This window comes from Cololabis saira, chromosome 6 (genome assembly GCF_033807715.1).
Source record: "Cololabis saira isolate AMF1-May2022 chromosome 6, fColSai1.1, whole genome shotgun sequence".
Lineage (NCBI taxonomy): Eukaryota > Metazoa > Chordata > Actinopteri > Beloniformes > Belonidae > Cololabis > Cololabis saira.
The window spans coordinates 26,431,832-26,456,305 of record NC_084592.1 but is presented as its reverse complement, the minus strand read 5'-3'; the positions used below and the strand labels follow the sequence as shown (position 1 = coordinate 26,456,305).

The 24,474-nt window shown below is 40.8% G+C and overlaps 1 protein-coding gene across 3 annotated transcripts; it reads right to left on the bottom strand.

The window, feature by feature from the left end:
• Nucleotides 1-23,748, bottom strand: ftcdnl1 (formiminotransferase cyclodeaminase N-terminal like 1). Of its 3 annotated transcripts, none has more exons than XM_061723818.1 (6): nt 23,493-23,748; nt 11,849-11,967; nt 11,586-11,681; nt 11,099-11,254; nt 5,973-6,161; nt 1-2,393 (listed from the first exon to the last, which is right to left on the bottom strand). In XM_061723818.1, exons 2-6 carry the CDS (start codon nt 11,961-11,963, stop codon nt 1,960-1,962), a joined length of 990 nt encoding a protein of 329 aa, XP_061579802.1. In that variant the 5' UTR covers nt 11,964-11,967; nt 23,493-23,748; the 3' UTR covers nt 1-1,959. The 3 variants fall into 3 exon arrangements, with proteins under 3 accessions (XP_061579802.1, XP_061579801.1, XP_061579803.1); XM_061723817.1 differs by having other exon boundaries at nt 23,522-23,748; XM_061723819.1 differs by lacking the exon at nt 23,493-23,748 and having other exon boundaries at nt 11,799-11,916.
• Nucleotides 23,749-24,474: the final 726 nt, after the last annotated feature.

The window sequence follows — 24,474 nt, the reverse complement described above, 5'->3', positions numbered from 1 at the left end:
TTAAAAACAGACTTGTAGCTTGCTGTTCTGTCTCCATGTTGTCGTTTATACCGCTGTTAAGGACCATCTATATCCCCTTCACAAGAGCCTATTCCTTCCAACCCTCGTAACACCTTTATTCCACCCCCTGTGCTGTGTGAAGTGGAACGCCATTAAAACGCTCTTCCATGGCAGTACCGCCTTGACGGGTAGTAACAGCGCTGTAATGGGGGTGGAATGAGCACTGCGTGTCTTTGCTTTTTAGGCGGCGCGTTAGGATTACAACCATGGCTGCAAACTCTATGCAGAGGATGAGATGAAAGTCCTTCCACAGAGGGAGGAAAAAGGATGGGTTTTCAACCAGCGACCAACTGGACACAACGTATTTCAAAGTTTCAACGTAATTTCTTTCATTGTTGCTTTTCAGAAACGTGATTTGTTGAGAGCCGACTGAATAAAAGCTGTCAGTGAGCAGAGACATTAGGATGTGTTGCTGACTCTGGACCCCAACGTGGAGGAAAGGGACCATCTTTAGATTATGAAATGCTTTGTGAAAGCACACACTGAGGAGGGAATCTGCACCTTCCAGGGATCACAGTGAATACGCATTTACTTTGTGTGTTATCTTCTAGTGATGGTCACCTGATGTAGGCGTCGCAAACCAGGGAAGAACACATAGTACCCCAAAAGAAGAATTCATGAAGCAAATCTGAAACTATGTAACTGTTTCTAATGTTATTACGTACTCTGCTACTAGGGATCACAGAATACGCAAATGAAAGGCAGGTTTTGCGAGTAAAGATATGTTTTTATTTTGACCAAATGGTTCTTTTGTTCAAGTTGAAGTGCAACAGCATGGAAAACAGTTTACAATTTAAACCCAAGAACTAAAGTTTATATAAAGAAAATAACTCCAACGTAAACCAAAGAAATAAGCATAAAGAACTGGACCCTAACCTTAAAATAATAAATCCACTAACTAAACCTAACCTTTAACCAAAACAAAATTACAATAATATTAACTATACTAACTACTCTAAACCAATCCTCATCAAAGTAGGCTTTTACATACAACTCAAGCGTTGGAGCAATCTAATATTTACCTTACTGTTTTCCATTACTTTCACAAGTTATTCAATCAACAAGATTTAGCAGGGCCACAAACTGCTTGGGCAGAATGGCTGAGGGAAACCAAACATTTGGCCCCAAAGCTCTCACAACATCAGACAGAATGGACAGCACGTTTTCACACATGAGGTGGTGTGAGACGACTGCCAAAGCTCACTGCTCCAGCAGCAGTTTTGTTGGGGAGAGGTTTCCTCTGGTTGGCGTCGCTCTCCATCAGACCTGCAGCAACTCCTCCCACACCAGTGGACCTGAGCTGACAGGTGAATTAGTAGTGGCCACCTCCAACAGGAAACACACTCGCCCAACCAAACCTCTGCACCCCAGTACCAGATACTCACAAGTAATAAATAAACAAAAACAGTAAATAAAAAGGGATTACAGGGATGTAACAAATGTTTACAGGTTTGTCCATTAACATTATGCTGCAGCCGCGTCCCCAAACTGAAATGGGACTTGCAGAGGATTACAATTTTTTCTGGTTCGATGTTCAAACTCATTGCATTAGGGTGGACGCCAGTCATAACTGTGACACACGTTTCACACTTCTAAATGCAATCAGACTAGCGTGGACATAGGCTTATAACCCAGTATAATCCCAGCTAAATGCATTTTTTCTTGTCCTGTAACAATACCCTTAGCAGGCGTTTTGTTGTTTCTTGGAGGAGTCTACACTTCTACTGGCTTGTGCACAGATGCTACACCGCTAATGTACCTAGAGCCATCATCAAAAGGGTTAAATGCTATATGTCACAGGCACCTGCACTCAAATTCTAACTCTTAGGTTAATTAAAGTAGAATCAGAGATTATACTGATCTGTTGAGGCGTTTCATTGTGTTGGCAAGGATTTAGGTTCACATGCGGATCCTGTACTGCTCTTTCCAAAACTCAGCAATCCCTTGTGATAGTGCAAACTCTGCTAAGCCCCTGCACTCATGGGGGGTAAACCCCACCAGAGCAGTGCCTTTAACACCAACCCCCTGCCTCCCTGCCAGCTCAGCTACCCTGGCTGTGATTAGAGAGGCTGGAGCATGACTGTACGGTTGACCATCAATGCTGAACGATGGCCAAGGCTCATCTGTCAGGGGACTGGACGGGTTCCCCTTCACGCTTTCCACATTACAAGCTATTTCAACAGTACCCTCATGCGGCAGCGCCAACACCTGAACTCCAGGAAGACCTCCAGGCGTGGACTCTCTGATGGCTGCAGCGATGCTGTGGCCCATGGTGACGTCCTGCGTGTCTATAGTAACGTTACAGTTCATCACATATGGACTGGCTCCCACACCTGCGAATGAGTCAAAAGATTGACAACAGTTTGTTTTTTTTTTTTTAAGAGGCCATATCCACATTTTTGGTACAGATAAGCACTTTATGGGCAGATTTCCATTAATGGGGTCTGGTACAACCACACAAGAGTTATTGGGAAGTCTCTGCCTTGGTTCAGATAATTCTTTAAGCCTTGAGTCAAGGATGCTGAATTTCCTGTTCTTGAACAAGACTTTGTCATAAACTCAAAAGTCCTCAACAGTCAGCCTAAATTGACAGTCTTGTGGATAGAAGGTGAAAAGTCTTTAGAACTGAAGAAAAGGAAGTCCACTTGTCTTGATTCAAGTCTCTGAGAATTACTTATGACTGAGAATCTACACCTTGATCTTGATTTAGGTACATTAGCAGAGCCCCAGAAAAAGTCCTCTTGGCCTGGTGCTTATTGGATGTGATCAGGAAATGACATTGCTCAGCCATATTTATGTCCTCAACGTCCCCACCTGCACCCCTCGAGTCATTAAGTCATCTCTACCCATTAATTAATAATAATTGCATGCATTGCAATGGTGATGCATGCAAACAGAAATGCAACAGCTTAAACATCTCAGTGCCTTCAATGTTGAAGCTTTCATTCCAGTTCCTTTTTTATTTATTTATTAATGAGTGGTTGGCAGACAGCAAAAGTTGCACACAAGTGATATTGAGTCGTAGTTTGCTAAGTCATCCTAAAATGGGTATAAATTAATCCTAACCAAGTGCCAACCATCCGACTTCCGGGTTGAGTCTCATACAGAACTAAGATTGGTTGCAGTTCCTCGACTGGCCGATTTGGCAGGGATCGCCTGAAGGAGCGGGTAGCCACAGCCAACTTTGAATGAAATACTGAGGGCACGTGTCCCGCAGCTTCCCTGGCAAAATGGCTGCATGCAGTACACAGAAAAAAAGAGGCTTCAAAAGCACTCATTAGAAACGAATGGATCGTGTGACTAATGCTTCTACCATCATATTTACGGTCTATGATCCGACCAAGTCCGTCACCAGGAAACCCAACAGGGGAAAAGACTGTAGAAGAGGTTGGCCTGTTGGCCTACAATTCAAGCCTAACGGCTTTAGCGTGTCATACAATAGAATTGATATCAGCTAGTGACGGTTATAATGTTGGTCCAGCTCTCTGTTTTATTCAAAAATGTCCTCCTCTTTTCTTTTTCTTTTTTTTGATACTTTATTAATCCTCTTGTGGAAATTCGGGAGTCTGCTTTTAGCCCATCACTAGTTACACTAGAAGCAGTGGGCTGCCATTTATCCAGCGCCTGGGGAGCAGCTGGGGGGTTAAGGCCTGGCTCTGGAGCCACCTCTGTAACCACTAGCTATCACTCCCCACTTCCTTTATCCATTGTTTACCAACAACCAGCAACTTTCTCACGTCAACTTCAGGGCATGTCAGCGCCCACTCAATTTCCTCTGACATGCTCTTTATATTAGCAAGAAAAAATATTTCAAGCTGCAATAATGGCATAAAAAGGTCAATAATAAACATGTGAATGGACAACAATAAACCTTTATGTGTGCTATTTGATTTTTATCTGTAGAAATGAGTGGGATGATTAGCAGATATTAATATTTTCCTGCCCCTAGGGTTCATGTTAGTCACATATTTAACTTTCACTTTGCTTAGAGGTATTCTTCTCATCTGATTTAACTTGAGCAAGCTGCTGAGCCACCAATAAACCTCAGAGCAAGTTCATTTTTTCTGGACTTTCTGATTTGGGAAATACAAGTTTAGCATCAAAATGTTCTTAAGATGTCAGGTTTAGTATAAAAGTGCTCTATATATTTCTGACAAATTGCCAGCTGCAAGAATTGATAAGAATGTGTTCAAGTCTAGAGGAATGAAGAATAAACAGGCTCAAAACCTGCTGCATTCTACAGGGGTGTGTCGGTCAGGGAAAACCTTCTCATGTCTGATCAGTGGCGATTTTGAAAGCACTTGCTATATTACTGGTGCATCCCAAAATGAAGTGCAAAGAATACAGTTTGCAAATGATTGCACAATCTTCAGTATGCAAGAAGCAAGCAGATGGTTTGCTATTTTTGGGAAACTTTCAAGTGTGCAACTGACCAGTCTACCATGTATATCCCATAATGCAATGTGCCCCTACAGCAGAGGCCAGTAGTTTTTGATAGTTGCATACTATGTTCTAACAACAGCTACCGAGTCAGTATGCAAAACATTCTGCATACTGTATGTGCATACTGTATGTGCAGCAAAGAGGTGCGTTTCCACTAGCAGGAGTTCTGGGTAGGTTTTTCGGGGGGACGGCCCGTTTCCCTGTGTCTCCATTACCAGGAACGGCCCTGTAAAAGTGGCCTTCAGGAACCTTTATGGGGCAAAAAACTTCTGATGGGTGTCTCTGTATGGGGCTAGAACAGTCTCATAATTCACAAATACACACGCCGATCCACAAATGCACAGGACAAAATTCACAAATACACAGACCGATTCACAAATGCACAGAACAATTCACAGTGCGTAGGACAATATACACAAATGTGTTTTTGATGCACACACAAAAATAACCTGATTTACAAACGTTTTTTGTCTGTGAGCTGCGCTGGATTTTGGTGTGACTTTTGAGATTGGATGAAACAACGGAAGACATCTGATTGGTTGCAGATCCTTCAGTGTTAAAAAAAACGTATTTGTGGATTGAGTCATGTCAGGGGAGTCTCAAAAGTCACACACAAATCCAGCGCAGCTCACAGACAGAAAAGGGTTTGTAAATCAGGTTATATTTGTGTGTGCATCAAAAATACATTTGTGTATCTTGTCCTACGCACGTGTGAATTGTTCTGTGCATTTGTGAAACTTGTCCTGTGCATTTGTAATTTTGTCCTGTGCATTTGTGAATCGGTCTGTGCATTTGTGAATTTTGTCCTGTGCATTTGTGGATCGACGTGTGCATTTGTGAATTATGAGACTGTTCTAGCTCCATAACTCTGCTAATCAGGATTTCTACATTTTGTTCAGCACTCTCACGTGAACATAAATCATGTGACCACAACTCATTTGAACCATCTGGGCCAGAGACATTTTGCTACGAGTACATTTGATGAAGTTGGAGATTACAAGAAAAAAAGGATAGATGGATTGATGAGTCGGTTCAGGTCTTGTTGGTGTATTACGACAATGTAGAGGTCAGAGCGGGGTTTACTTTTAATCTTCATCACTACCACCTGTGCTGAAAATACCAAAATAAAAAATGCAAGTAGCATCCATTGTTTATGTGTTTCTTCTTCTCTTTATTCTTTTGCTGCTTTTTTGTCTCCTTGTATGGTGATGCATTATCGGCTGGGCTATTTTGTTCAGTCAAAGACCCTGAACTCCTGCAAGTGGAAATGCCCATATAGTAGATAGTTTTCAAAGCAGCAAGTGTCATGAGTTTGGTGCTTACGTTTAGGATGACAATCAGGTACAGAGATAAAGTCCCCTCTGTTGTGAGCTCATACCAAATACGCATTTGACCTGGCTTTTCAGGTTTAAACGTTAACAATTAGATAGTCTAACATTAATTTTAGCTACTACCTGCCGCCAGCTCACCTGTGAGGCCGTAGCGCTTCTGTGGTCGGGGCCCGATGTCGGACCTGATAGCCCCCAGGTCTGGCGTTTTCTTAAACCAGCCCATCTCCTTCCTCCTCTGTGCCAGCCCACGTTGTAGAGGGGAGTCCACCCAGCCAAAGAGGAATGCACTGGTGCCCTGGACCCTCTCCGTCAGTCCCTGAGCCACAGCTGAGCCACAGAATGAGCACAGACATGTTTCAGTTGAACGGTCACTGGAGCACATGCACACACATCCAAAAACGCAAACGCAATGAGAACATGAAAGAGAGCGTGAACGACTAAACACACCTGAGGGGATGCGCGTCAGATGGACGGGGAAAAAAGAAAATGGACACAGGGACAGCTGATCACATGCATGTGTGCTTCAAGTGCTTGTTAGCGGGCTTGCTAGGTACCATTTTACAATCACACCAAGGGGATTAACATACAAGGTGCATAGTTCTCATTATGAGCAGGACACGTGGCTGCCAAGTCAACTGGTAACATGTGACATTAATCAACAGCACAGGAAATAATAATAGGAAGTCCCTTCACAGTCAGCTTAGATTACTAACTTTATGGATGAACTTGGTACTGTATACGGTCATGTGAAAAAAAGAAGAAGTAGAGTTGGTTGCAATTAGGGATGGGCGGTATGGACTAAAAAATGTATCACGATTATTTCTGGCATTGATCCCGATAACGATAAAAATGACGATAAAAAAAATACCAATTGAACTCCACCTTTTTAACTATGAATCTATCTCGCTCTCAGATCCACCATGTTTGTCATCAACGGGAATCTTTCTTTCTTTCTTTCTTTCTTTCTTTCTTTCTTTCTTTTCTCCCTTCCTTCCTCCTTTCCGTGTTTTCTCCCTTCCTTCTCCCCTTTCCTTCCTTCCTTCCTTCCTTCCTTCCTTCCTTCCTTCCTTCCTTCCTTCCTTCCTTCCTTCCTTCTTTTTTCCCCTTCCTTCCTTCTTTCCTACTGCTCTCTCCTTCCTTCCTTCCTTCCTTCCTTCCTTCCTTCCTTCCTTCCTTCCTTCCTTCCTTCCTTCCAAAAATCAGCTTTACACAAAAACATCATCAACGGGAATTTATCGTTTTTACCGCGACATGACAAATTCTTATCGTGAGGAATTTTTTTGACGGTATATCGTGAACGGTAAAATATCGCCCATTCCTAGTTGCAATCCCACTGGAATTTCCCCAATTCAATCTCCTGCCGTGTCACGTGCCTAAGTGTGTCTGGGGAGGCCACTAAGCCCCAGTTCCCTCTGCTACCCCAACCGGTCATGGCACTGGTTCCAGGCCTGGATAAATGGGCAGGGTTGAGTCTCTGGCATAAAACGGAATATCGATAAGGAACACCATGATTCACTGTGGCGACCCCAGTGTGGTAAGATTTAGAAGCAGTGTGTGAAAACCGTGGACTTTGGCCAAAGTGTCACAAAGAATTAGATTTTACTTAATACAGAGGATTTCACAGTCAACTCCATCACTGCAAGCTGCTTACGTCCTGCAGCTGCAAAACAAGCCCAAACCTCCATGTTTAACCGTTGGTGTTTGTAGTCACATGTGCTGTGTTGTGGATGCAATGTCTTAGACATGACAGTCAAGTATCTCCCCCATGGTTTTATGTGTTTAAAGGACATTCTTCCAAAGGTCTTATAGATGATCAGTTGCAATTTTGGGGGAAGAAAAACTGCATGCTTTGCTTTCAGCATGCTCAGCATGCTTTGCTATGCTTGTTTTCAGCAAGAGAGGATTTCTCCTGCCATTCTTGTGAAATCCTCTCAAAATGTTTACTAGAGGTACATCGATCAATTAGCCAACAATTGCCCTTTTTTTTAAATGTAATTCAAATAATTGCCACTGGACAATGCCTGGATACATTTGGATGATTAACAGGTAAATGCTTCTCAGAGGTGGACAGAGTACTCGACCCCAGTACTTGAGTAAGAGTACAAATACTACTGGTCAAAATTTACTCCGTTACAAGTAAAAGTAGCTCAGTCAAAATATTACTCGAGTAAGAGTAGAAAAGTACTTGCTTTTAAAGGTACTTAAGTATCCAAAAGTAAATGCTTTTAAATTTACTTTAAGTAAGAGTAAGAGTAAGAGTAAATTTCTTATTTTCCACATCAGTAAATTACTATATTTTTTCTAAATTAAATTAAGGATCTTTTAACTCTTGTTTCTGAGAATTCGATGTTGAGTTGTTGAAAGCAGAGAGGTAGTTCTGCTTCGGCAGACACAATAAACATTTGAAAATAAATGTCTGTGGTTTGTCTGTGCCCTCGTTTTTTACTCGGTCGAACTCAAACATTGAGTTAAGATACGGCCAAGGATTTTGTGAAAGTCCCTGCTCCGAGTCCGGCTCATTATCAGACTCAGACGACTCAGCGGATTGTCTTTCTTCTCCTGACGCAGGCGTAGCCGTTGTTGCAGCTCTGTCTTGACTCTGTCTTGACAAACGCAGGCTACTTTGGCGGTATCGTTTTGAGGAGGCTTGACGTATTTCCGCTTCACGTACATCCCAGTGGAGAGCGTGCACTGTAATAGGTCTCCTCCTTTGACAAAAACAGCTTGTGTCCAATAGGATTTTAGGGAAGAAGAAAAAAGAGCAGACCTGAAAGTAACAAGTACTTTTCAGCCTTCCTAGAAATTTACTTGAGTAAAAGTAAAAATATTTGTCTTGGAAATGTATTCAAGTAAGAGTAATAAGTACCAAAGAAATCTAATACTCAAGTAAAGTACAAATCCTCTGGATATGTACTTAAGTACAGTACTCAAGTAAATTTACTCCGTTACTGTCCACCACTGATGCTTCTCCAGGAAGCCCTATGTGATACCGCCCTTACTTTATGTGATTAAGTTAAAATGTATGTAATAAATGTGTGCATAATTATTTCTATTTTAAATGGTTAATTCATGGAGGGAATAAGAAAACCAGCTCGGCATATCTGCCAAAGATGCTGGCTACACACATTTCTGATTTCTTAAAATTGACATCAGCCTTATTGTCATGAACTTTAACACTTAACATACTAACTGAGACCTTTGGTTTCTTTTGAGTGTGTTTGCATTTTCTCTGATCAAACCTTTCAGTGAACTTGAAGGGACATCCATCTCTGAGAACATTGCCTTAAAAGTTTTCCACTTGTGACTAATGTTTCTCCATGTAGATGAATGGAGTACAACCCGTTTGTAAATGGCATCAGAACCCCTCACAGATTGATGGGAAGCAACATTTACTTTTTCAAGATCATTAATGATGTCTGTTCTCATTTGTATTGTGTTTACACACACCTGAACGCTCCAGACCAGACCTCTTTCTTTAAAGGTGGTCCCATACACTGATGAACCGGAAAATCATGTACATTTCATTTGCAGAGCTCTCAAAGGCATCCTTCCAGGACGTGTCCTCAGACTAAATGAAGATGCCTCCTGGGTGGAAGATGAAACATCTTCAAGAACAAAAGAAAAAGTAAGTCCAGCTGCCTTGTTTCAAGCCTTTGAGCGTCGCTATGCCCCTGGTTGACTGGCAGCTGACACGAGCATATTCACTAGCAGAACCTGTCTGCTACTCACCCTCTTAATTCCTGTGGGAACTGAAAAGGTGTACACAGATCTTATCACAGTTTCTGTGTTTGGCTTACAAAAAATAAATAAATCTTAAAGCAAATAATCACACAGTCTAATGCAGTATGTCACACATTGTTGGTCTTCTGAGGTTGTATTTACTTCATTTTAAAATCTGCGATAGACCAGATATTATTTTTGAAACTTTTTATACAGTTTCCTGATGTCAAAAACTGAGGAGCATCCTCGGCAGTCAAAGAGCCCAACAGAAACAGGCACGACAAAGATGGTCTTTTTTATGACTGTATACAAAAATGTAAGCTTGTAACAGCTTGGTTCTGTAACATTTATTAGAGATCCACGATATTAGGGAACATTATATGTGTTATAATAGTTGAAAATTACATTTGCTGTATACATATAGCATATAAGAAAAAGGAAATAAGCAAGTGTGTCTTTCTCAAGCAGCAAGGGTTCCTCTGATTGGCATGTGAATGTCAGTTGAAAAATGAGACCACCATTTACTGTGATTTGTTTCTGAGGTACTGACATTGCATTTGTTGATGTTGCAATAACAATACAGTTTTGGTATACAGTACTGTCCAGGCCAAACAGTAAATACACATAAGCACCATGTGGTCACACTCAGTACTGGAGTTGAGGGGGGATGAGGGAGGGATGGCATCCCCCCTGAAATAAAAACGGTCCAAATCATCCCCCCTGTAAAACTGCCATCCCCCCTTTCCATCCCTTATGTCATTTCATCAATGAATGTGGTTTTACTGCTATTTCAACATTTAGAGTCATCACCAGAAAAAAAACACCAGAAAAAAATAACTTATTTTGATTTTCACCTGTTTCAAGTAAATTTTCACTTGAAATAAGTAGAAAAATCTGCCAGTGGGACAAGATTTATCTTCTTATTACAAGCAAAAAAATCTTGTTCCACTGGCTCTCTACTTATTTTAAGTGAAAATCTACTTGAAACAGGTGAAAATTGTTGTTTTTTCCAGTGATGAGTCTTGTTTTAAGTGTAATGAGATTGTTTTACTAAAATGAGACATTTTAACTAGAAATAAGACAAATATTCTTGTTAAGATTGTGAGTTTTTGCAGTGATCCATTTTACTTATCCTGTGAAGGACAGAGTCATATTGATAAGTTCAGAAAACTGTTTTTTATTGTTGTGTTTTGATGTATTTGATGTAAGTGGATATTTAAAGCTTACAGAAGGCTGCATTTAACTGCTGCTATGTCATTCCTGCAGTATTTCTGCAGGTGTTTTGGTCAGTGCTATTATTTGTAATATATTATATTATTTGTAATCAGCACAAATTATCTGTCCCCATATGATAAAATCCACCATCCCCCCTGATTTTATTTTACAACTCGAGTACTGGTCACACTGAATGTTTATCTTATTACTGAGAGACTGGAAAAAGTCAAAGGATGAACTGGACAGAATATAAATCACAAAAGGCCTGTCCCCAAGGAGCTCATGAAGAGAGTCCATCAACAGTGCACAGAGCGTAAAAAACATCTCACCCAGCGCCTCTTGAGCACAGTCTTTCACCCCCACCTCGTCCCCTAAGGGATAGATCGGTATGAGGTCAACGGCTCCCATACACGGGTGGACCCCTGTGTGGGCGTGCATGTCGATCAGCCCACACGCTTCCTCACACGCAGACAGAACTGCCTCCCCTGGAAAGCATCAAAGATGAGATTCAACATACTGCGACAACAGTGTGAAGTGGTATCTTTTTTAAACAATATGGGTACACTGTCTTAATAAGACAACAGCCTTTATTTCATTAGGAGAGTTGAATTTCAGCCAACCATTCAAGATAAACCTTTCACTGTGATCTTTATTTGAAAAATGCCCATTTTATGTGTGAAAATTAAAGTCATATTAAAAGAGGCAACAAGAGGAGCAAGAAGCTCACTTTATCCATCCAAGATTTTTTTCAAACTACAAATATTTTTTTTTTTTATTCTAGTGAGGTTTCAGCTCAAAACTAAAATAGTTACTTACTGATTGAGTCAATAGAGGCCACAATAGTGATGACAGAGCGGTTGTAGTCATGATCATTGAAGATGTTCAGCACCGTGGTCCCCTCTCGTCTAACACCTGATGAATAATTACACCGGTTTTACACAAGCGGGGTGGAACTGATATCTCAGAAAGTTACTTTACATTTGGTGAATCCTGCAGGACAGAGATGATATTTCAGGGTGTGCAACATACTCATTATGTTACTTGTAAATGTGTAGTTGAGGTCAGAAGATGAACCTTGCCTTCAGTGCTGTACAAGGCTGCCTTGGCGACGGTCTCCACCAGGTCTTTCCTACGAGCCTCAGAAACATTGAGGAGACATGCCACCAGCTTTCTGCCCAAGGTGCTTGAAGCCATGTTTCTGTAACGATAATGAGCAGTCAAATGTTTCAAATGTGAAGCACAGAGCCGAGACATTATGTGAAAGAACTCCCAGAAATGCTCTCAGGATTGATACAAATGTAACTTCTGAAACATAAAGTTGAGTTGTTTTATTTAACAGTAGGTTTTTCTGCATTTATGTAAAAGTTATTTAATGTGATGTGAGCAGTTACCGTATTTTCTGGACTATAAGCCGCTACTTTTTTCATAGGTTTTGAACCGTGCGGCTTATACAAAGGTGCGGCTATTCTGTGGATTTTTCTTCCACCGCTAGGGGGAGCGCTAACCGGAATTAGAATGAAAACTAAGACAAAATAAATGCAAAGAAGAATACGCTACTTCTTCTTTAGCAGATAGAAGTAGGTAGAAGCAGATTTCAAACAGATAAATAGATAAATAAATACCGGTTATTTTCTCTTGGTTCTGTCCCGTTTTAATCAGCAAAGTTGCTGCCGTGTTAAAAGACACTGTTAGGAGAGGATCTATTTAGGTACAAACATGTACATCATTTACAGTTCAAAATCCTTCTGTTCATGTAGTAAATATGTAATCTAACAACATAAATACCTGCGGCTTTTTTTTTAATAGAGTGGATGCGGCTTATATACAGGTGCGGCTTATAGTCCAGAAAATACAGTATATTGTTTGCACTGTCATTTGGGATATATTTTAGTTTGGGAGCTTTTGAGTTCGTTTTTGAGTTTCTTTCTCCCCCAGAAGACACTGGTCCTGGACTGTCTGGAGCAATTCGCTGTCCAGCCTTTTCTTCTGCTACTTATGTATGTGACTGTGAAATAGAATTGCTGTATATACTGCCTTTCAAGTGGACATGGTGCATTCCCTTGACGAAGTTGAAGATCAGAACCCGGAATGACGTCACACCCGAGTTTTCAGCGTTCCAGCTGGAAAGTTGGAGAATAACTGTACCCACCGCCACCCATTGTGAGCAATACCAATTCACAACTCTGTATGTGTGATTTAGAACGTGCAAACAGCATAGCAACACATCCACGGATAAAAAGTGAACAGTATTGTGTGTATATCTCAGACTTTATGTGAATAAAACATGACAGAGCTGTTGTACACAGTAAAATTAGCTGAGCGTTTTCTTTGCTGATGTGCAGAGCAAGCATGTTGGGACCGGAAGTCGGGGTAGGCAAGGTTTCTTTCAAGTTCAGACCTCAGGGGGTGTTCCAGTTGAAATTTGGAAATTCCAACTTCTGACTACAAATTGAACATAATAATCTGCCATGTCCCGAGCAAAGAATTTGAGGGGCATTCCTCCTTAACCAATAACTCAATTATCATAGAGGCAGGGCTCATTCAATGAGGGAGACTTAAAGACACTGGAACTAAAACAAGTGTGAGTGTCAATACCAGAGGGCTTCTTCTTTATTTGTTTGTTTTTCCTTTGGCTTTACATGAATGCATCATCTAGTGGCCTAATTCCTGTGGTGGCTGTGAAAGGACATGGCAGCCAGCCCAACAATCTCAGAATTTATCTCTGTTGGACAACTTTAGTAACATGATGCTACAACAAGGCCGAGGGGAAAATGCTAGGGTTGAATCCAAGCCGGATATCTGAACTATGAAGTATTTCTGAACTTCCAACACAAGTGTGTTTGAGCGAGAATGGATTTCAGCAGGAAGATACGGTAATGTTTGCTTGGCAAGAATGTTATGGGGACCAATTTGGCATTCTTAACACCATAACTGAGGAGAAATATCATAAGAGGATAGTATATATATTTCCTCAATGTTATAAATTATAAATGATAACAATGTGATTTCCAATTCAGTTTTATTTATAAAACTCCTCTAGTGGGAGACAAACCTTAAGCCATGCCTGTCCAGTCTCCTGTTTTGGCCGGGAAACTACCGTATTTTACCCCTCTTTCCCACCGTCTTCCCATATTAGTATTTTCCCGCAAATTTCACGTTTTATGATATAATAATTTTGAAACAGCAAACTGAATTGCCACTAGCGTCGCCTCGCGAGAACTACCACCTGCTGTAGCCTGGGTCGCAGTTCCCGCGAGGATAGTGGCGACAACGGGAGCGAACTCGGAACAACAAATCAGATGGATGGATGTAATAAGAGAGAAGAGGCATTTCAATGTGTATATAAACTGAAAATATGTCAAATAAATAAGTGTGCTTAATTCCCCTTTGTGTTTTCATTTAGGCTCTATTATAGGAATTACAAACATAGGAATGTCCACAGCACTGTAACCAGAGCATGGCTGACTCCGTGACGCTAGGTGGCGCTGTACCCGAGGTAACCATGGTAACCATTTCAACAAAGAGCCACTTCCGCTTAACAACGAGGAAAGGAAAAAGTGCATTCTAAGGGCCAATCCCAATTCTCCTTCACTCGCCCTTCTTTTCTTCCCTAACCCCTAAAAAAGAAGGGGGATATTTTAGGGCACTTGAGATCTAGGGCACTTGGCCCAGGTGCCTGTCCCATTTCTCCCCCTACCCCTCGTTTTCATCCCTAACCTGATCAGGAAGCAGAGAGCCAAAAGCTGTTTTAATTTCAGCTGTAGCGCTGTTAATATGGCACTTTATTAAGTTTTAATATTTTTTCAGGTATAAAGGTAACCTTAAGATCCGCAACCGGAGCTCAGTTTATCCAAATAACGCCTGTTAAGAAATTTGACCCGATGTTTTCGGAGATGAGAAGAGCCGCCGCCCCCGGGGAGCAACCTCAGCTCACAGCCCGAGAAGAGACGTGTCCGCCGGGTCAAGCTGCTGCGTCGCCCCGGGAGAGAAACTCTCTCTGGGACGCTGCTCTGTTGAGAATTATGCTGGCTGAAATAAATCATTTAGGAAGATGTTGGTTTAATAGATGAAATCTAACAGTTGTAGCTACGCCTGTTAAGAAATTTGCTCCGAAATTTAGAGATTTCTGTCTGCCGGCTCCGGAGTTTGGGTCCGCGTTAAATCGACGCAGAGCCTACGGCGTAGGATACGGCGTATTTTGTTTTTTTTTATGCCACAGTTTGCAGATTGATTGTTGATGCGTGGGCTAACGTGTCTGCTGGGATTATTTTGCGAGCTTTTGCAAAAGTGTGCATTTCCGAGGCGCCGCACGGCACGGAACGTGACTCTGACAGCGAGGAATTCGGACTGGCACAGCTGATTTAGCGGAGCTCTTTAATGCAGAAACAGAGGATGAGACTTAATGGGTTTGATTAATGTAAAAACTGAAATAAAGTAGCCTACAATCAAACAAAGTTTTGCTCCCGCTGTATTTTTAAATACGCACACTCCTGTGCTTGTGTGTGTGTGTGTGTGTGTGTGTGTGTGTGTGTGTGTGTGTGTGTGTGTGTGTGTGTGTGTGTGTGTGTGTGTGTGTGTGTGTGTGTGTGTGTGTGTGTGTGTGTGTGTGTGTGTGTGTGTGTGTGTTCTTGTGTGTGTGCCGTTTCGGTCGGTGCGCCGTGTGTGTTTTAAATACAGAAATATGACACAAGACTGAGGCTATGCCTTTTCACACGGCGCCCGTATGGTCGCGAAAATACAGTATTTATATATGAAATGTCAGAATAGGAAATATTTTGACGACACCCCTGAAGCAGTCACACGACACCCCAGGGAGCTACTACTGAGCAGCGTTGCGTCGTCTCCTTTCACTTCCGGGTGAATCCCCTCCACCGGGGGAAAACCCCACCCGGGGGAAATTCTCGAGCATGCGCAGACTGTAATATCCATGTCTCCGTACACATGGCATTAACAAGGCGGTTGCGACTGGCTTATCTAGGTGCTGCAAGCGGGTTGATGAATCCGGTTTGATCAGATTGACTTGACTGGCTTAAGGTGTTCACATGCAGTTTAAAAGTCAGTACGATGTGTGCAAATGATCTCCAACCAGCTTGAATCGCTGTATGTGCACGTACTGAGTGTCAACAAAGGTCGGAGTATCAGATTCTGAGCACATAATTGTAGTTTGTAAGTGGTTGAAAGGTGAAGTCCTGTGTGAATTAGTATGAAGACGAGGTGACCCGTTCCCCCCTTCAGGTAACTAAAGGCTGATTTATGGTTCCGCGTTACACCAACACAGAGCCTACGGCGTAGGGTACGCGTCGATTTAACGCAGAACCGTAATTCAGGCTTAAGATCCATTTACACCGTGTAACTGCATGCGAGCGTCCGACTATCGCGTCGAGCTGCGTGACATCGGACGCTCTCTGTCCACACTGAAACCGTTAAACCCTCTGCCAGTTAGGACAGTCCAATAGAAAATAAAGCAATGGAATTGATTTTGTCCCTGATGCTCGCATCGAATTTCTGATTTATGTAGAAAAAACAAGCTTTTGATTGTTTTTAAGACATTCAAGGCCTGTTTAAAATATACATTAAATGCCATAATAGGTCCCCTTTAAAAGATATAGACAGATGGTCAATTAAGAGTAATGAAAACAATGCTTATTTGCTAGATTTTATGAATGAAAGAGACCTGATTGACATTTGGAGATATAAGAATCCTGGGGTTAAGGAATTCACATGGAAAAAGAAGTCAGGTTCATTACAGTCACATATTGATTTTTGGCTAATATCTGATCTATTAGTTGAATGAGTTTCTGCAGTTAAAATGTTACCAACACCCTTGACGGATCATAAATCCATCCTTTTAGAAGTGTGTATGTCTGCTAGTCATCAACCTAATCAAAATGAAAATATATGAATGTTGTGAGAAAGCCTGTCCTGAAAAAGTATACGGCAAAAACTGGGAGTTACTTAAATTTGAAATAATATATGAAAAGATGACCTGAAATGGTTAAAAATAGGAAAAAGGAAGAATCAGAACTAATCTCTGAAATTATTGCCTTGTCATCACAGTTGCCTGACAACTTATCAGATGGTAACAAAAACAGACTTCAAATATTACAATTAAAATTAGACGATATATATATTCACAAGGCAAAAGGAGCTTTTGTTCGATCTAGGAGGAGATGGCTTGAAGAGGGGGAGCAAACTCCAGTTACTTCTTCAAGCTGGAAAAACAACATCATAATGTGAATAATATGACAAAACTTTGTTCAGATGGAATCATCACACAGGACCCCAAAGCGATTTCAGATATGTGAACTATTCTATAAGAATCTATACAAGTCTCAATTGTCAACAAATGACATAGAAAGCTTCTTTAATTCTTTAGGTGCTATTAAGAGCATTACTAATGCTAATAAAGAAGTATGTGATGCTCCCATCACAGTGAAGGATATTGAAGATGCTATTAAAAAACTGAAACTCAATAAGAGTCCTGGAAATGATGGATTGACATGTTAATTTTTTTAATTATTTTCTGAAGATATATCACACTTTTTACATAAAGTGTATATATATAAACTTTATTACGTCTCCGATAGTGGCATTTGTTGTTATTACCGTTATTTGAATGCACAATTCATTTTCATTGTATTTTTTTTTTATTTATCTAAAAAAATACATTAGCCTATTTTGTTTGTTTATTCGTTTCTGCAATGCACTGGTCGTGCGCCAGTGTCCTATACATGACATTTATTCATTAAGTGCACTGTGCACCAGTGTGGTGCCAATTAATGTCTTTTATTTATTTTAATTATCAGATTTAATTTGTAAATAACATTCTGCATCGTAATGCACAATTTTGCCTCCTGTTTGTAAAACAACGTTAATCTAAAATGGTTAAAAGTGTGCGTGTATTTGTCATAGGCTATAGTAGGCTGATTGTATTGGTTTATTGCATAGGGCCACACTGTTTAAAAAAAAAAAAAAAAAAAAAAAAAAAAAACGCGAGTTAGGGACCCCCCCGGATATGGATGGGTATTTCGCACACTGCATCAAACTCAACCCCATACTCGGAGCAAAAATCCAACAGCTGCTGGAACCCAACAGTGCTAGGGGACATAATGGCCAAATCGTCTGCGTACATCAGATGGTTTAACAGAGTGTTCCCTATCAGACAACCTGTCTTACACTTCCCCAACTGCTTGGACAGGTTGTCCATGTATAGGTTGAAAAGGGCTGGAGACAGAAGCCCCCCCTGCCGTACACCATTGCCTACACTGAAGGGTGAGGATAGACTGTTTCCCCATTTAACCTGCATACTTTGCTTGTCATACCAGTAGACCAGGATACGTATGATTGATCCAGGCACACCCCTAAGCATGAGTTTAGTAAAAAGCTTATGGTGATTTACTCTGTCAAATGCCTTGGAAGCATCAATAAACCCTAAAAACATTGTAGAGCCCTGCCTTCTGTAGGATTCAACAGCTTCTTTCAAGGCATAGATACATAGATCTGTACTGTGCTTAGGCTTAAAACCAAATTGATTTTCTGTGGAGTAAATGAACTCACTCAGTCTATCCAGTAGCATCTTTTCTAACACCTTTGAAAGAATACTGGCTAAGGCGATGGGTCTATAGTTCTCCAAACTCCCTATTTTACCTGCCTTGGCCTTAATGACGGGCACTAATGTGACGGTCAGCATGGTGTCTGGCAGAATACCATGTGTCATCAGCCCTGTGAGGCAGATGGACAGCAGTGCAGTGCATATAGAGAGCATTGATAATGAAAAGCTTCCTCCTTCCTTGACTCAAGTTTTAATCACTCTGATCCCCAAAACGCAAAAGGACACCTTATTGTTAGATAATTGGAGACCTATCTCACTCCTGAATAATGACTATAAAATCATTGCTATATGCTTGGCAAATAAATTAAAAGGAACTCTTGATGAAACACAGTCTGGTTTCATGACTGGCAGACATATAACAAACAATATAAGATTGGTCCTTGATATTTTGGAATATTCAGAATGAATTGTAGATGAAGGTTTCATTCCTTTTCTAGACTTTTACAAAGCGCTATTCTCTTCAACACCAATTTATGTATAAAACTCTTGATGTTTTTGGTTTTGGTGACAAAATTTGGTTAAAAATTCTGTCAAAATGTTATATACGAATGCAAATAGTTCTATCAAACTCCCATATGGCATCACTAAAAGACTTGACATTAATAGTGGGATCCGTCAAGGGTGTCCGCTTTCAGCATATCTGTTCCTTCTACCCCTAGCAATTACTCTCTATTCATTTTAAAAACAGTGATATACTGGGTCTTTCTATAGCTGGTAGAATAGTGTCCATTTCTACTAACTAGCAGATGAGACTACACTCTTTTTGAAAGATAAATCTCAAGTTGATGATGCAATCAAAGTCATAAACACTTTCTCACTGGCCTCTGCTCTCAAACTGAACATTTGAACATTCACCCCTCCCTATGTTACCTAATCAGGAGTTTCCTGTGGCAGAGGCGTCAGAGGGTTAGGATAGGCGGACTCCTGTCCGGCCCTCTGACCCTCAGTACTGGTGCCCCCCAGGGCTGTGTCCTCTCCCCCTGGCTCTTTTCCATCTACACCAACTTCCTCACATCTCACCACAGGACAGTCTCCATCTATAAGTATGCGGATGACACAACCATAACTGGACTCATCACCAACAACAACGAAACTCATTACAGAGAGCAGGTGGCCCAAGCTGTAACTTGGTGCCAGGACAACAACCTCCAGCTTAACACTTCCAAAACCAAAGAACTCATAACAGATTTCAGACGCAAACCACCCCTCAAAACACCCCTCCTCCTCTCTGGACAACCTATCACAATCACAGACTCCTACAAGTTCCTGGGCATTCATATCAGCAATACACTCAAATGGGACTATAACAGAAGCCATATAATAAAAAAGGCCAACCAAAGACTATTCCACCTCAGGCAGCTCAAGAAATACAAAGTAAAACGCAATCTCCTCCTTCAGTTCTACACAGCCATCCTAGAAAGCATCCTCACAGCTTCCATCTCAGTCTGCTACGGCAGTCTGGACACCCACTCACGCAGCAAACTCCAACGTATCATAAAAAAAGCATCTCTAATTACAAACACCCCCCTCCCATCACTTGATTCACTTTACCATAAACGCACAATAACAAGAGCACATAAAATAATCTCTGATTCAACACACCCAGCTAACCACCTGTTTCAACTGTTGCCCTCTGGCAGACGCTTTAGGTCCATTTCAATAAAAACAACCCGGTTCAAAAACAGCTTTTTTCCCACTGCCATCAGGCTACTGAACTCCACTCATCTCCATACTCCATTTGTGTTAAATGTATAGTCTGTATGTAAATGTCTGCTTTAATGTCGATGTCTGCTCATGTATGTTAAATGTATAAACTGATGTCTGTTGCCACACAGTACTATGTGCTGGCACTATGCTGTGCCGAAAGCAAATTCTGCCGACTTGTTGTGCAGTCCTTAATAAATGAATTGAATTGAATTGAATTGATTTCAAAATGTGAGCTTCTGCCAGTTAAAGGATGTACAGACAGTAGTATCTCAGGGATCCCCGTCAAGCATAAGGTTAAATATCTGGGTATTATAATTAAAAAAGACCAAAACTCTAGATTGTCTGAAAATGTTGATCCTCTAATTCGCCTCAGTCCAAAAGAGATTTAATCTTTGGCTTCAGAGGGTTTGACCATTACTGGAAGATCCTTAGTAGCTAAAGTTGAAGGCCTCTCCAGACTTATATATGCAGCTATGGCTCTTGATGTTTCAAAAGACACATGCACAAAAATAGACACAATTGTATTCAATTTTATTTGGAAAAAGAAAATACATTATATTAAGAAAGATGTTGAGATGATAAACAAGTTATGCTCTGGCGGCCTTAGACTTAGGCCTTAGATTTCACTTCCCTAAATGCTTCCTTCAAGGTCAATGGATCAAACTCTTCTTGAAAAATTCCAACTCAATTTGGAACTTTATTACTGCCCATGTGTTTAATTTATTAGGAGGACTACATTTTCTGCTCAGATGTAACTACAATATTTCCAAATTACCTGTGAAACTATCTAACTTTCACAGCCAACTTCTATTATTCTGGTCCATGATGTACACACACAATTTCTCTCCACACAAATATTTCATTTGGAACAATCAAGATATTAGATTCAAAAACAAATCTTTATATATTAAGAGATGGGTTGATAATAATATTTTACTGGCTAGTCAACTATTGGATGACAATGGTCAATGGTCAATGGTCACTTATGAAGAATTTCTCTCAATCTATGGTTTTCCTGTTACTGCTATAGAATATTCAATTGTGTTTGATGCAATACCAGATGGTGCTAGAAAGTTACTGTGTTTTCCTCCTAAAGGTAAAAATTTTAATATTCCAAGGTTGAATCCTGATGACATATATGTTGGTAATATTTGCCCTTTACTAAGTGATAAAGCTACGAATCATTGCATTAGGTATATTATACAGAGATATATTGTTTCTAAACCTGCAGCAGTTTTCTATTGGAATAACTTATATAATGAAATAGATTGGAAAAACACATGGGTCTTGTCAAGAAAATGTATTGTTACAAACAAAGTAAGAGAGGTTACTTTTAAAATACTAATAATAGAGTAGACCAATCTTATTAAATATAAGATAAACCTTGACACACTGTTCTTTTTGTGGTAATGTGGATGAAACAATATCTCACTTATTTTGGAATTGCACATATACTCATATTCTCTGGACCTGACCTCATTTTATAAATGCTAAAGTTGATTCTTCCTATAAATTGAGCATTCAACATGTACTATTTGTTGTATCAAAAAATGATATGACAAGCCCAGACGAAGTATATTTAATCAACCTTCTCTTAAAGCAGCACATTGTTGTTTTGATGAGAGAAGACGGGACGCTTTTCTGTTTCACCAAGTGAACAGACGGAACGCAAAAAAAAAGATGTTAAACTGCTGGAAAGGAACTGGAATTTACCGGGATACCTTAAACAAGGAAGCCAGGGAGCGTAATATGGAGAAAATAATGATTATTAACGGTCTGGATCCATATGAAATCCCTACTGAAGAATGGAGCTCCTCGTCGGAGCTCCACTCTTTAGAAGGGATTTACTGCTGCAGTTCTGCACAACCACCGTCTCCGGCTACCTTGTTTAGGAGTGTTTGGCAGCTGCTTTGGTAAATGTTTGACTCGCCATGCGTTTCAATAAATTTGTATAATAGTACAACATACAGTACATGTTTTGTATCCCTCTTACTTCTCTTTTCTTCTTCTTTTTGACTGCTATATTATGCTGAAGAGGCTCCGAGGCGTGAGCAATATTTTTGTTTTCCTCGTGAGATCATTTTTTCCTCTGCAGCTACAAATAAGAGTTAATATTTTTTCCTCAACAAACTAGTTTTATCTGAAGATTGGGGTTAATTGCACCGCAGAGAGCTGGCCAGCAACTGCGTTTAGCTGGCGAGGTGGGGAATAAAACCCGTGTTTTGATCCGACCCGGTGTGTGTGAGTTTGTGGTTTAAGGCTGATTTATGGTTCTGCGTTAAATCGACGCAGAGCCTACGGCGTAGGGTACGCGGCGACACGCACCGTACGTTGCGCGTTGCCACGTACCCTACGCCGTAGGTCTGCGTCGATTTAACGCAGAACCATAATTCAGGCTTTACTGTGTGGAAGGTTTGGTCGTTACAGCCGCCATCCAAGCGAGCCGACGACTCTTTCACTCTTTTACTCTGTTATATCAGATACTTGGCCTGCGTGGTTCTGCCTCCGAGCAGGAAACAGGTGAAAAGTTAAACCATTAGCGATCTTTTCCCCACGTCTGTTGTGTGGAGCTGCTGCAGCCACAACACAGCAACGGGTTACCAGCTTCTGCGGAGCTCTGCGCTGTACGCCCCGCCCATTTTCGTCTCGACTGCGAATCGGGAAGGAGGGGGAAGTGACGTATGCCGTAAAGCAGTCAAAGCCGTAAAAATGTGTAGTTTTTTAGTGTGGCAGGGTTCCTACCATGCTCCTCAAAGTTACATAGTGCCAGTGAAGGCGATACAGACCCCTCAGACCATGACAGAGGTGTCATTAAACCTGTTGGAAGTTGATGTACCATCACAATGACTCTGGAAATATGATATTAAGGTGGAAAAGTTACGTAGTGTCGCTTTAATTATTGCTGAATATCATATTCCCTGTACTAAATTTGCTAGCCAATGTCCAAATATAATTGTTCTCAAAGCTATATTAATATCATATTCAGACAGTCTTAAACAGAGCATAAACCCCAAAGCAGTTAAAACGAGAAGCTTTTGTGAAAAATATATTTCCTGATTAAAAAAAAAAAATGTTTTCCTCCTTAAACCTCAAGCCTTCTATTTTATTTTGATATATAATTTACTGTCCTTAATTTGTAACTGCATTTTATCCTGAAGTTTTGTACATTTCCTGTATATATCTGTCAATAATAATTAAAAAAAAAAAAATGGTGACCCGACTTCACGTGATTCCCATACTGCTCTGATAAAACCATGGTTACCAACGTCAGGTTGCATTTTCAGTAGATTGCCAAGATAACATTATGAATGTATTATTACTATTGTATGGACAATGTCAACAGTATTATAGACTCACCAATTAAAATAAACAGGGGTAAAGACAGCTGTAAAAGTTTATGTTACCTTTCAGCTTATAAGAGGAGCCTCCTTACCCGTCTGTAAACAGCTCAGTTATACAGCAGGTCCAAAGTCCAACCTGCAGTAAACTACCATAACTTTATCTGTGAAATGCTGGTCAAATGTCGTGGGAGACTCGGCAGAACACCGTGTCAATGCTGAAATACTAGGAACAGCACAAGTCACTGATTCTTAAACACCACTCAGTTTGAGACCAGAGCCACTCCAGATTTTCCCCAAATCATACAATCTCCAGTCGAGCGCCACAGAAACGTACACGCCACATGTGCATCTTTAATATGGTTAACTTTTAAGTTTACAAAGTTCAGTGCAAGATGGGTCCCTCTTGTTCTTTACTCCCTTGGTGCTTCTGTCTTTCAAAAACACATTTCAACACGTATAAAAAGTTTTGAGGATAATTCTTGATAATAATAATCAACATTTCTGACACTATATTACGTACAAGACCTTTTGTTCCCTGTAATGTTTTTCTTCATAGACCAACGGGCTAAGTACTTCACTAAAAACACCAACACGGAAGTAAGTGGAAGTGTATGCTCTTGTCAGTGTCTGGCTCGTCTGGCTGCATAAACCACGTTGCCAGGTTGGTCAGATTCGGGACGACAAATCATATGCTGAAGAACGTTGTTCAAGTTCGTTTGTGTTCGTATGCTTCGACTGCATTGGTTTAACGGTGCACTAACGTGAACCAATTCAGGTTAATTTGATGTTCTAACAATAAATACATACACAAATTAGCCGTGTTTGTGTTAATTATGGCAACATATGGGCTGGAAACCGCCAGTTTTAACTGGCAACTCTGGTTCAGAAAACTGGACATGCGCAGTTTTCGGTTTGCTGTTGCTACCATAGACATATATTCATAGACGCCTCATCGACCGCTAGGGAGTGAGAAATACAGGTGCCATCTTGGACCGGTCATCCTACCCATACGACAGCATAGACAGAACAGTATTGAAGATGCTAG